Source organism: Limulus polyphemus, unplaced genomic scaffold (genome assembly GCF_000517525.1).
Source record: "Limulus polyphemus unplaced genomic scaffold, Limulus_polyphemus-2.1.2 Scaffold7291, whole genome shotgun sequence".
Classification (NCBI taxonomy): Eukaryota; Metazoa; Arthropoda; class Merostomata; order Xiphosura; family Limulidae; genus Limulus; species Limulus polyphemus.
Window position 1 is genome coordinate 1,305 of NW_013672901.1, and position 14,636 is coordinate 15,940.

The 14,636-nt window shown below is 34.2% G+C and overlaps 1 protein-coding gene and 2 long non-coding RNA genes across 3 annotated transcripts in view; 1 reads left to right on the top strand and 2 right to left on the bottom strand.

The window, feature by feature from the left end:
* The first annotated feature begins 401 nt into the window (after window positions 1-401).
* LOC106474491 lies at window positions 402-3,226 on the top strand. The gene is made up of 3 exons (XR_002613969.1): window positions 402-521; window positions 707-890; window positions 3,016-3,226. It is a non-coding gene; the product is annotated as an uncharacterized LOC106474491 (long non-coding RNA).
* A 908-nt stretch (window positions 3,227-4,134) lies between these two features.
* On the bottom strand, window positions 4,135-7,183 carry LOC111089758. The gene is made up of 2 exons (XR_002613970.1): window positions 4,766-7,183; window positions 4,135-4,664 (listed from the first exon to the last, which is right to left on the bottom strand). It is a non-coding gene; the product is annotated as an uncharacterized LOC111089758 (long non-coding RNA).
* A 1,091-nt stretch (window positions 7,184-8,274) lies between these two features.
* Window positions 8,275-14,636, bottom strand: part of LOC106474492 (potassium channel subfamily T member 1-like) — a gene marked incomplete at its 5' end in the record, with an annotated part of 29,360 nt that continues 22,998 nt past the window's right edge. Inside the window, 4 exons of the mRNA XM_013935187.2 lie at window positions 8,275-9,970; window positions 10,306-10,390; window positions 12,392-12,512; window positions 13,259-13,387. Of these exons, the coding sequence (XP_013790641.2) occupies window positions 9,694-9,970; window positions 10,306-10,390; window positions 12,392-12,512; window positions 13,259-13,387 (612 nt within the window). The remainder of the gene's footprint in view (window positions 9,971-10,305; window positions 10,391-12,391; window positions 12,513-13,258; window positions 13,388-14,636) is intronic.

Consider the following 14,636-nt stretch of genomic DNA (forward strand, 5'->3'; position numbering starts at 1 on the left):
TAAGAACCTATGATGTATTGTTAACATATGTAAGAACCTATGATGTTAACATATGTAAGAACCTATGCTGTATTGTTAACATATGTAAGAACCTATGCTGTATTGCTAACATATGTAAAAACCTGTGCTGTATTGCTAACATATGTAAGAACCTATGGTGTATTGTTAACATATGTAAGAACCTATGATGTATTGTTAACATATGTAAGAACCTATGCTGTATTGTTAACATATGTAACAGCCTATGCTGTATTGTTAGCATATGTAAGAGCCTATGCTGCATTTTTAAGAACCCAAGAGTAAAAGCAAAGGAGAAAATCTTGTGTGTCAACCAGACTAATATTATGTTGTTAATGTGTGTTTAAGGTCTATACTGTATTGTTAACAAGAGTAAGAATCTATATTGTATTTTCTAAAGGTACAAAAACCCTACACAGCTGAAGAGCATGCCACTGCCCTGCAACTGAAGTTTGAAAACCATGTGTATCACAACCAGAAGCTGCTAGACTGTTCTAGAAAAGGTTTGAGAAAAATGTGAAGTATTGTACAAAAACCGCTATAATTTCTTTTATAACTCGAAGAAATATTTGTAGTATTTCTCTGAATTTATGTCAAAGGAGTTGAAAATAATGTTTATAATTTAAATTATAATTTATTTGTATTTTTAGTTAAAAATTTTTTTTCTTTCTAATTTTACATTTTTCAGCTTTTGTCTCCTATGTCCGATCGTATGCCTCGTATCCTAAGAACTTGAAAGAAATGTTTCCCTTTAAAGCTCTTCACTTGGGTCATGTTGCAAAAAGTTTCTGTCTTCGAGAAGCTCCATCGGTTCTTGGAATTAAGGGAGTAGAAGTGAGAAGCAAAGAGAAACACTTCACAAAGCAAAGGCTGTAAGTTTAACTTCGAATGTTTGACTAATAGAAGCTGCAAGTTTAAAAATTATATTTTTTTAGTACTAGAAGCTACAAGTTCAACAATTAATAACTGAATACTTTTGAAACAATGCTTTTTCCTAAAGCCTTCAAACATTAGAAATTTTCTTTTGACTGTGAAAACTTAAAGATATTTAAAATAAGCACTTACTCATTCCGTGTTCTAGATGTAAAACAAATACTTTTTGAGATTTTTATAGTTTGCTTGCATGTGCTCATTACATTTAATCTTCAAATTAATCATATATATGAGCATCATAAATGAATTTCAAGAGTTTTAGTAACATTTTCGTAACTTAAAAAGGGTTCTAGTCATATGACGGTTTTGTGTAAAACTCAATAATTAAATCTGGAAAGTACATTAATATAAAGGTGCAGCTTGCATGTTCAAAAATATATTAATAAATGTTACCTTGATACAAAGGAAGATCTTGAAACTTTGTAATCAGCTAGTAATGTAATATAAAAATATTTGAATAGAAATAGGATTTGTTTAATTTTTAAATCCAGCTTTTTTCTGAAATCGATTAAAGGCTTAACTTACACTTATAGTTCTGCTGTAAATATTTTGAGATAAAAGGTTATTTTAAATGTCCTTCTTTCTTTGGATGTTTGTAAATCTTGTGCTTAAATGCAGAAAACACTTGAAGTGTGTTGTATTATTTAAACAAAACATTCACTCACCCTAAAAGTACTATATGTATGGTAACAAAAATTTCAAACTTATAAATAACAATTTTGAAATCATTTTTATAGTTTATAAGCATTTAAAGTATTATAACCTAATTATGACAAAATAACTTTGTGTGTTTGTTTAAACTTTGTCAAGGGTGTATAAAAAGAATTGTAAACTACTTTTGAAAAGTAAGTATTACGCAGATAACTAATGCCAGTGTTAAATATTTATTTAAATATTTTGAGTGTAAGTTTTTTCTTCATGATGCTCTCAGAGATAGTTAAACTAATTATAAGTTCTGATTTATTTTGAAAACAGGTAAAATTTTAGTGCTGCTATCTGTTGTTTGTTTTTGTTTATATTTAAGTCAACGTTCATATATTCCTCACTATTAGTTTATCATTATGTGAAAATAACAGAAGACTGTAAAATAAAGTGGATGTCACACATTGAAGTGTGGAATTCTGCTTTTGTTACATGTTTCACTCATTTAAAAAAAATTACATAAAACTAATAAAAATTTATGGTTATTTTATCACAAGTTACAGTAAGAAAGATTTGTTTTTAAAAAACAGGTAGACGTTACACTCACTGGTGCAATCATTCTCAAGTACACCAGTTTTAACGGTAAAGAAAGTTCTAGTATTTAAATCAACAAGCTAACAATATTTAAATTTTAGAATTGATAGTGATTACCTATGCATGTGTATATATCAATACGTGCGAATTGACGGACTCATTTATAAAAAATATGGAACATGTGATGCAAAATATTTTCTTAAGATTAGGAATGTCATGGGGGAAATAACAATGAAAGACATGTAGAGATGTGCCTGTTAATTGCGGGATTGTTTGATTTTATTAATAGAGCTTCTCTGATTTTAATTCTGCTAATGTCAGGGTCGTGTATTAGTACTGTAAACATAAGTAAATCTTCCGTACTGTAAAAACTGTAACTTGTAATAAAATGTTACTTAAAAAGTATGCTTGTTTAGTTCAGTGGTTCCCAGACTTTTGGTAATCACTGACCAGTAAAAACATTTTTGGGGACCCACGTTCCAAATAAAATATCTGTTAATTACATGAGTAGAATAATACAATATTTACAAAAAAAAACACAATTTATTTCAAAAAGAAAAGGTAGACTTCGGCGACTTTTATTCATCAAATATTGAGAGAAACGTAACTAAGTGTGTCAGTGCTTTCAACAGCCGAGACACGTTGTGGACCGGTAGAAATTAAGTCAGGGACCGACGTTTGGGAAACACTGGTTTAGTTGGTTTGTAAGAGATTAAAAATTACTGGGAAAAATATTTTTTATTACATTTGGTAAATTCTTAATGTCAATCTGTTTCTGTTAGAAATGGTAGTTTCTTAATGATATCTGTTTCTACCTGTGACTTACAGAGACAAGGGTTTCAAGAGATCATCATCACAACAGTTTTCAGAATTTGACAGTGGACTTGGTCAAGGCACTGCAAAACATAGAAAAACCACCAAGAAAAAAAAGGTGTTAAAGAAGCCAAGAAAACCACAGTTTAGAAGACATTGACCTGTACTTTTTTTTTTGTAACAACAGTGTTCTTAAATGTGTAAATAAATTATTTCTAACTTGACATCATTTTTTTCTGTGAATTAACTTTTGAATAGATATAGAATGATAGAAATATCATCATGTTAAAAAAGTCAATAAAGAGATGAGACAGTATTATAAACTGGATTACCATGATAAAAAAACCAACAGTGGGGGGTAAGAGCACTATAATCTGGATTATTATTTTATCAAGATAATCCAGATTATAGTGCTCTTACCCCCCACTGTTGGTTTTATCATGACAATCCATTTTATATTATTTTATCAAGAGCTCTTACCCCACTGTTGGTTTTTTTTATCATGACAATCCAGTTTATATTATTTTATCAAGATAATCCAGATTATAGTGCTCTTACCCCCACTGTTGGTTTTTTTATCATGACAATCCAGTTTATAATTATCTTGATAAAATAATATAAACTGGATTGTCATGATAAAATAGTATTATAAACTGGATAACCCAATATTCTAAAAACTGGAGCCTAGCCTGTCTTTCCAAATCTTAAACTTGTGTTTTCTTAATCTGTTGTTTTCAGAATATTTTGTGAATGGCATGTTTCTGGACGTTACATGTGAAATAGGACAGTATTACATGTTTATATATATTATAGTAATATTCATTTTAAGTTTATTGTAGATATAGAAAACCGTATAAATATTTTATTTCTTAAAATCCACCAAAGCATTGGCTTGAGTAATGAACTCGTATTATAATAAAAACGCCATTTGCATCTCCAGAGAAACATTTAACAATAAATACAGTTGGACGGTAACCTTGTTCAAGAACTTGCGACAGACAAATAGATGCTGTTTCCAGATCACGAAAAATAGTAACAGCTGAAGCCTTGATGAAAAAGCAAGTCTGGAAGTGTAGGTGATGGTTTTGTTTTAATATAAATATTTTGGTTTTAAAATGAGGACAAACAATACAGTTATCGTTATAAGTATTTTTTTATATATTTCTTATAAGTATTTTTACAGTGAGTGATTGATACCTTTAAGTACAAGAAATATACAAACCTTCAAAAAAGTGTAAGTCTCAAGATGTAGTTTCGTAATCTGGATTTTGAGCTGATTATCTCTTTTCAATCCTTTTTTTTTTTTTTTTGTAGAAGATAGGCAAAGCATAATATGAAAAACGAACTTTAAAATGTCCCCATCGCTAACAAATTTAGATTGAAGCCAAACACAAGGAAAGGCACGCAGCTGCTAAGTGGTCCGATATATCTAGCGCCACCTATTGAACGTTTGTACACAATATTTGAGATAGATAAGAACGCTAGATGGAAATAATTAATATTCGGTACATTTTCTGTGTTTATATTAGTTTTCTTTAACAGTTTAGTTACAGAACGTAGCTGTTTCTGGGTTTTGTTTTTGTTTATTAAGCACAAAGCTACATGATGGGTTGCATGTGTTGTGCCCACCCCGGTATCAAAACCAGATATTTTTCATTATAACCCTTCAGACTTACTACTGAGCCACACTTATGGGCTGCTATAAACAATTTTAACTACAGAAGAGCATTGCTTCTAGGCTGTCAGAAACTGGATTTTAATGAACCTTCAGACTTACTACTGAGCCACACTTATGGGCTGCTATAAACAATTTTAACTACAGAAGAGCATTGCTTCTAGGCTGTCAAAAACTGGATTTTAATGAATTCGAAAGGTTAAAATAATACTTCTAATCGACGACACTTATAACCTACTTTTTTCAATAAATTAATATCTTATTTCGTAGTAGCAAGAAAAACTTAAGTTTCAACTTATTATTTAAGCGTGACTAACAAACACCATATCTGCTAACATTTCTGTTATGTATTAGGCCTTTTAGAAAACTTTGCTTAGTTTTTTACTAGCTATTTTCCATAATAACGGTGCACTCAGAAAGGAAAATATACTCAATTCCAAAACTAACTAGTGTCCTTCTCACACTAAACAGTGTTAACTCTAGAGTAGGAGAGAGCAGAGCAGAGCCGAATTTTCAGTACGTACTTTCAATGAACGAATCTTTGCGTTAAACGACCAAGTAGGAGACACCAAGTCTTGAAATAATAACCAGAAGGAAGGCAGCACTCGCCATCAGAGGGCTTTGTTAGGCTTCGAACCAAGTAATGGGGTTGACATTCAATATAGTGCAAACTATAGGTGAATGTGCGGAACATATTCAACGTCTCGAACAAGGAGACACCAAGTCTTGAAATAATAACCAGAAGGAAAGCAGCACTCGCCATCAGAGGGCTTTGTTAGGCTTCGAACCAAGTAATGGGGTTGACATTCAATATAGTGCAAACTATAGGTGAATGTGCGGAACATATTCAACGTCTCGAACATGGGACCTTTAGATCCACAGACTGGCTAAAGAGAGTTAAAGATAATCAGAAAAATCTGCTTCTAAGTTCCTTGCTACCAAATTGTAGAGTAAATCTGGAGATTTTCAAACAGTTTATATAACTGGTCACCAGTTCACGCCTATAATTTTTTTTTAACTCTCTATGATTCGGAATCTTCCATTTTTTGAAAATATAGAGAAAATCCCTTAATCAAATAATGCCGCTGTATCTTTGTGAAAACTGAATTCTTTCAAGAGTAACTTGCAGAATAGTATAAGAAGATTAAGGAGTAGAAACTTCTAATAAACTGATTTACAGTATTTATGGTACAATAAGGAATAACTGGAAAAACTACTTTCAACTTCCCTATATAAGAAAAAGTAAGTTTAAATTCCCACCTGAGTATCGCTACATCTTGAAATAGATTTCGGGTAACATTCTGAAGTCTAGACTCTAGTAAACTTAGTAAATAAAGTAGAGCAGTTTCCTAGCAACGAGAACATTTCTTGAACTGCCGAAGTCAATTTCAACAATGACGTAAAAATGAATATTTACACAAAGTATCGCTGAATTTAACTTCTTATGAAACCCTTTATCGTTATAAAAACGTGAGAAATAAGGTGTAAAAATTGTCACGTGCTAACTACTAGTGCATACGTGTGTATGAATTCAGAATAAATATATTCGATAAATGAAAAATATTTGATGATATATCGTTCGTAAGAAACGTCTCCTTTGAGAATTTGCTTAATTTCATACGGTTTCAAGACTGTTTGCTTGTTGAATTTCGCGCAAAGCTGTCACTGATTTTGAGCTTATAGACTAGATTCACTAGAAGGAAGGCAGCTAGCTAGTCAACATTGTTGTCAAGTCTCGCAACAAAAACAAACGGCACTGCCGTTAAAAACTGCTATTTATGGCCTACCTTCTAAAACGGCAACTTGAATGTGTCAAGTGGGCGAGTCCAAAAGTTCACGATTGTGGGTGAGTTTCTTATTTAAACAGGAGAGAGGGTAGGATAATTCTATATTGTAATAATGTGGGCTATTCATTGGCCCAGTCCATCACTAAAACCAGCTATTACCAAATAAAACCAAATAAGCGACCTCGGAATAAAACAAGCCTAATTACGCTTGTTGCAAGCGGACTTACAACACTGTTAGACAACAATACCTTCAGTGAACGCTTGAGCTTTTCTTCTCTGACCGAATAGTGAGATTCGACCGTCGCTCTTATAACGCACCCACTGCCCGAAAGTGCGGAGCATGATTTGTTTTGCCGATAAATAAAGCTGGAACCTCGGATCTACAGTCCGGCACGTTTCAAGACTTAAAAATTCCCATTTGTTCTCTAGAAGGATTTAGCATTATCTGTTTATAAAATTATTGAATGAAGTAAAACGATGACTGTTCTTTTTATAACACTAGAACGAACAACTTACCGCTAGCACAAGATATAGTAATTTTCATTTTTATGTTACAAAATAAAAGAGATTAATACTTTTTTATGATTTATTAGTAATGGACTAAATAACAATGGTCTTTGTTTGGGTTTTAAGCTAAAATCCGTCGAATTTTGTAAAAATATCTTGTTTGTTTTTGAATTTCGCGTAAAGCTACACGAGGGCTATCTGCGCTAGCAGTCCCTAATTTAGCAGTGTAAGACTAGAGGGAAGGCAGCTAGTCATCACCAACTCTTGGGCTACTCTTTTACCCACGAATAGTGGGACTGACCGTCACATTATAACGCCCCCACGGCTGAAAGGGCGAGCATGTTTAGTGTGACGGGGATTCGAACCTGCGACCCTCAGATTGCGAGTCGAGTGCCGTAACCACCTGTTTATGCCGGGCCTAAAAATATCTTTATTCACTGTCCAAGAATTTAGTAATTTAGTAATATGTTAATTATACCAATATAAACGCATAAAATTAACCAGTTTCTTTACAGCCAATGAACAAAAAATATGTATTCACTCTTTCACCACCTTATATACTTCAAACAACCGATTTTAAATATAAAAATATTGTCTTTGTTTTTTTTTACTTCTTCAAAGTTAATCGCTTACATTTTTTTTTTTCGGTTTCCTGACTATTTAAATATTAGCATTTTTACAGCGTTTTTAGTCGTTTGATTTTTTAAAAAAGCCACTAAATTAGTACGAGCATTATAGTCTCATTGGACTAATTCGAACCTAGTAATCTCACTAGGCTAATATTGTAACTTGCCTAATCCTAATATTATAATTCCGCTTAGCTAGTTAATTTTTGACCTATGACCGAACAATATATTTTTTTTAACTTCTACCAAGTAACAAAAATAAATATTTTTTAAAGTTACAGATGATACGGGAAATTGGCCCATTGTTGTAACAATAGTTCGTAGTTTCATTGTTACAAAAAATAAAACTTTTCTGAATTAATTGGAACCGATTTCATTTTGATGAGCTTTTACTACTTCCGATGATAAACAGATCTGCGTCAGTTTCTTTTAGCGCGAAGCTACATAATTGGCTACCTGCGCTGTGTCCACTTCTGGGATCGAACTCCTAATTTTATCATCATAAGCTCTTAGGTTTACGGTTGAGCCCTCAGATGACACTAACGAAATAAAATTTTCTGCGGATTCAAGTAAGAACAAGTTACAATGTATAATCTCCCGTGGTTGGCCATTTTGGATAGTTCCGCGTTTTGAAGAGTTCTTAACAGTTTAATAAAATCAAACGGTATCAATTTTTCGATTTCGTTCCGTAAAATATTTGTCATCGGTTGAAAAATAGCGTTACCGCTTTCTAAAACTGACCATGCTACGAGTTCATTATAAACGTGTAACAGTTAAAGTTCAACTGATAGCAATCTTTTTTTTTTTTTTGTAATCTGGTAACATTTAACAAAAAACGCAATTTCTACTACACACGTTTTATATAAAGTTCCTGTACTCGCTTTGGTCACACTTACGTAGAAGGCACAAACACCCAATGGGAATTTTTAAGTACAATTTACTTTCTATATACAGTTCCTCACTATTCATGAAGTTTGGCACGCAAGTACAATGGTTTCGAGTGGTGTTAAAAACTAACGAATTTATTTCTAAAAAGACTTTTGAAATGTAGCTTTCCTTCTGAAACTTTACTACCAATATAACTGTATTTTACAGATAAAACTTTCGTGTTAACAGACGCGAAACTTGCGGTCGGAGGTCCTGGTATATTTTTAATGATTTGTCTCCAACCCAGATATTTTACAGCTTCAACTCTGTAATTTTGTTTGTCTGTCCCCTGCAGGTAAGTCTTGTTTTCAATCCGCTTATTGAAACAAAGTTAGGACAGCTAGATAATTGTAAAATATTTTCATGTCTAGTGGTTCGAGCAGGAGAAGCAAAAACTGGATTACTACAGAAAAGTCGAATATCTAAGTAGTGGTCGTCTTACGAGTCCTAGATAAGGCCCGTAGAGAAGTTGCAATTATCAAAAAATGTTTAGTTGTGACAGTTAGCGGTTTACTTCAGCCAGTGGAGAAACTGTCTAACGTGTGGGAGGTATTGCGTTCAATTCCCTACCCCTCAGGAGTTGCATAAAATGGGGTAGCCATACACACGTGCCCTGCATTAAATCTGGAGGTAATTGAACCTTGGTCTTGTTATTTAACATGACGATAAGGTAATTACTGTATACGTAATGTACATGCATATCTTTAACTGCTTTAACCTTTTTTTTTGGTAAAACTAATGAGTTTATCACTATATTTTCCTTCACATACTTAAGGATTATATAGAAACAGTAGTAGTTAACAAAAAAAAAGCAGTATTTAAGTCCAAAAACATTTTCATTATTTCATCCACTAGTCACGTGCTATTTTGTGGAAGTTGTAAGATGTACAGATAGGATCGTTTGGCGCTAATTAGTTCAGCTTCCTTCTGCCTTTTGTTACGTCACTTTCACTATAATGTAACACGTTTCTTTGTTCATGTGGCTTATAATGTGTACAAAAAGATGACGTCTTATTAAAGTTTTCAATCACAAGTGATGACAGGGTGAATTTCAAATAACATAATAAAGTGTCACATTTTTACTGATATTGAATAATTAAGTAAGCGCCAGCTTCCCTGTAATAAGTGACTTATGAATGTATTTAGTGTTCTCTTTCTCTAAATTATCATTCTAAACCACAGTTCCATTCGTAGTTTCAACGGGAGGTGGCGTAATCTCAACCCCAATGACTCCACGAACTGGAATTCTTAATTTACCGCCTTCTATTCGTTCATCCTGATGTGGGTCATCATTGTTTTGCCCAACAGATGTCGCTCCAGGTAAAACTCTCTCCTGGGATGCTTGAAGATTAGCGTCATCACGTGGTTGTTTCGATTTTTTAACCCTGATTGAGCCACGAGTGAGAAATATTTTCTTTGTAGGGATGGGACTAGGCCTAATTAAATACCTGAAGAAAAACGATTCAAAAATATCAAAAAATGACAATCAATATCAAAATACTAAGAGGTAATTCGAAATTTCAAATGATTTATTGTTAAATTTTCTCATAAAAATATAATGATACTTAGCAAAATATAAATCACAATACAAGTACAGACACGATGACCATATATATAATTTTCAAACCTTTTTTGTTATTTTAGTTAGACATCTTATTGGGGGAAATTAACAACTTGGGTGCTAATTTTAAGAATGCGAACACTTTCTAATTTAACACCACTGTTTCAAGTAATGTTCAAAGCTGTCTTTAATTTTATAATGATAATTCCAGTATGAACTTACACGACATCTCCTTCCAGGAGTTTCAAATCGCAGCTTGGATTCATCATAACGAAAGAAAGACTATCTCTCGTCTCTGAGACGTCATCTAGAATATCAAACGTTTATCAGAAAGTGTCAACAATAAACTGTAACTCGACAGAACTGTTAATAACTACTGTGAAACGCAGCACGGTAAAGCCAGATGTTCAATTGTTAGCTTAATTATTTAGAAAAGAAACACAAACGTTTATCAGAAAGTGTCAACAATAAACTGTAACTCGACAGAATTGTTAATAACTACTGTGAAACGCAGCACGGTAAAGCCAGATGTTCAATTGTTAGCTTATTTATTTAGAAAAGAAACACGAAACGTTTATCAGAAAGTGTCAACAATAAACTGTAACTCGACAGAATTGTTAATAACTACTGTGAAACGCAGCACGGTAAAGCCAGATGTTCAATTGTTAGCTTAATTATTTAAAAAAGAAACACGAATTTTTAACAGCTTCTTCATAAACATTTCACTATTAAAACTCGTTAATAACTGAGATTGACGCTGGGGTAATTTCTGTGGCGGTGGGTGCTTGAAAATCATTGAAAGAAATCGAAACCCCCTGTACCCCCAACACCCCCTAGTTCCCGTGCCCTTACTGCTAAAACGCCCCCCAGTAGCACAGCGGTATGTCTGCGGACTTACAACGCTAGAAACCGGGTTTCGATACCCGTAGTGGGCAGAGCACAGATAGCCCTTTGTGTAGCTTTGTGCTTAATTTCGAAACAAACAAACAATACTGCTAAAACGATCAGATAGAAGCTGATAAGTTAAAACGTAATACTCCCTTTTTTAAATATATATTATGTGTTTTAAAACTGTGTTTTGTTAGTTGCATCGTACTCTACTAACCAATTTTTCTCCAGTAGACAACAGCTATTAACAAGTTTTTATCATGTATTGTTCTGAGCTGTCTTTGTTTTTAAGTGAATTTGACTTGAAGGTTGATTTTAAAGGCTTAGGATGCCTAGATCACTTAGAGAATAGTAGGCATGTGTTGGATGTTCACATGTCACGTGAAGACATCGGGACGCGTATCCCTTTAGTTAATTTGTTCGTTTGTTATAAAGCACAAAACTACACAGTGGACTTATTTGTGCTCTGCCATCGCGGGTATCGAAACCAGACTTTTAGCGTCATAAGCTCACTGGCTCACCGCTGAGCCATCGGAGGGAGGGGGTTAAGAATCCCTTTCTCTTGCAATACGCTGGATGTACATGTGAAGACAGAAAGACTCAAATGCCTTTTAACTCACACGCGCCATAACATATACAGGAAGACGCCGAAACTGGAATCCCTTTAAGTAATTGGCAAACGCCAGATGTATACAGGAAGACAGTAGGACTTGAATCCTTTTATATTTTACGCGCTGGGTCTACACAGGAAGAATCCCTACAGCTTGCACCTGTCGGGTGCACATGGGAATCCCTTAAGCCTGTACTCGTACAACTGATCCATAAATGAAGTCGAACACTAAAACTTGACATCTTCATTCAAAGAGCTTCATCCGTTCATGTAAGAAATGAGTGGACTTTAGATCTTCATCAGGATGAAAAAATCCCATAGAGAACAGTACTAGGCATGGGCGCCCGCAGGAAGGGTATTTGCCATCTTTACATTTCATACATAACTGTACGTATTATGATGTAAACTTAACATCTTAGTTCAACTATATATTTTGATTAATCTTATTATTATTAGTTCAACTAAATATTTTAATGCAAATTTATGTTTGCGTTTATGCACGCATAACATATATATCTTTTTAGTCTGTCGACTTACACTGTAGAATCTGATTCCCTATTTAAACATGTTTGCCCCTCCCCCTAAAAATATTTCAGTGGGGGCCCATGGTATCAGTAGACTTGTCTTTAAGATGAAACATATACCTTCAGTGAAACAAATGAGTTTATTCTTTGTATCACAGATTAATTTGTGACTTCTATAAATATTCAGCGAGTCAATTAAAGTTCGTTTATCCCCCCCCCCCCCCGTTAGTTATGTTGTTATGAGTATGTGCCACTAAAAACAACAATAAAGTTAGGATTTACAAACCATAATCTTCCAGTGGCAATCCAAGGTTGTGCATTCGTGCTCTCACCATGTTACTGATTTCCTGTCTCTCCATGTGCTCAGTCAGAACAGATCTGTCACTATCCAGTAGCTCAAGGGACAGCTGGTGATATGAAGATAATGTTATGATGAGATACGTGTTTATTAACTAGAACTGCTGTGTCTTTCTCGAACGTTAACCTTAGTACGATCATTCATTCGACAATAAATTGGCCTTAATTCAATGACTAACTGAGAAATATTTTATTCATTACCATCATTAGATGTCTTATACAAATACATTCATGTAGATATACACTGACTAGACACTTTTCTAGGGCCCTACCCAAAAATTAGGCTGGACCAACTTCCAAATGCAAGAAAGTTCAACACGAACCTTATAGTTTGTAACTGGTTCATATATGCCTGTAGATAATTATTGTGGCAAATGTGACGTTCATCTTTACCCCAAAGACACTTAATCGGATGAGACCATATTATTGCATTGGCTTATGACACCATGGAAGTCACTGTCACAGTCTTACCAGTGGTAGATGTATTCCCCCTTTGAACAGCCATTTATGGAAACGGTCTTTGATAAAGACGCTTCTGCTAGCTGAGCGACCATCACACCCCTTTGCGAAACCGAGAGACTCTTGCTCTTATACAATGTCTTCTAAACTATCCATGATATTACTACATATCCGTGTTTACAGGGCTCAAACAAGCACATGACACTTTATATGATAAGTCCATTTAGTATACATAAATAAATGGACAGTTTACTTACGTATATGTGGGTGGAGGTGGGTCTTGATATAAATGTAAGCCAGTGTATAAAATCTCTATCTCGCTAGTTTCGTTACTTACGGAAGATATGTCCGTCGACGAGCTTTGGGTTCGAAAAATTCCTATCGGTATTTCACAAGTTGTGGAACAAAGTTTTTGGTAAAGACGTCCATATGTTCTGATCCAAAGATCTTCTTCTGTTATTTTTATCTATTCTCAATGAAAAAACCAACAAGATGAAACACTATCTAAATTGACTGTTTTTTTTTAATTCTTCTCAAAAATGAGTAGTTAGTTTATTGGCAGGTTTACCACTATATAGGTAACGTGCGTTTTAGGGTTACGATTTCCTTTTAAAATAATATTTGTTAGTTTTAAAAGTTAAAATCTAACAACTAACGAGTATGCTGTGGTACCAACGGAACAGGGCTTGCTTGGAGATTTAACTTAGTTAGAAAAGATCTGTTCATAAATAAATACTGACCAATCACGATAGTTATAAAGTTTATTTTCTCACATTTATAGGAGAAAAATATACCTCTCATTCTAGCTTGTATCTGTTTATTTATTTTCTAGAATCTTTGCGCAAAGCTACACAAGGGTTATTTGCGCAAAGCTACGCAAGGGTTATTTGCGCAAAGCCGTCACTAATTTTGAGCCGATAGGCCAGAGTTAGAAGGCGTCTAGTCAACAACGCCTTCCGTGAACTCTTGGGTAACTCTTCTCTAACAGAATAGTGAGATTTGACTGTTTCACCTACGGCCTCAAAGTACGGAGTTTTTGCGACAACGAGACGCGAACCACGAATCATCGGATTCACAGCTCATGGAAAACAAAAAAAATTAATCTGATGACACTTAGACTTAGTACCTTCGAGAAACCAATTTAATATGTTATCCTTTTTTTCTATCTTTACCTCCCTCGAAATCTTTGCCTAATATTCGTACAAGCTAGGCCGCGTGTGGTCTGGTGATTAATGTGCCAGGACAAGACACAAGTGCTGTATTACAGGAAAGGAAACGTCGTATACGGGTTATCATTCGAAAAATCGTCTACTTTTCTATTTTTGCAAAGTATTTTCCTTTAATTCCTTCTAGAAACGGGTGTATTTACAATGAATGTTATTTTATAGTTTTTGGATATTCGCGCGAAGCTACACAAGAGGTGTTTGTACCGATTTTCAACTGACAGATTAGTGGGAAGGCAACAGTTAACAGCACCCACCTCTTGGCCTACTCCAATAGAATAATGAGATTTGACCTTCATTTTGATAACATTCACAGCCCAAAAGAACGCAGCACACGATTGTTTCGACAACGGGACACGAACCGTGAGTCCTATGATCCACATTTCGGCACGCTAACCACTAGGCCACACCCGGTTCAGTATTTAAAGTAAAAAAAAAGAGAATTATAACCCGTAAAAGGAAAGGTTGTACCTGTAATACAGCACTTGTATC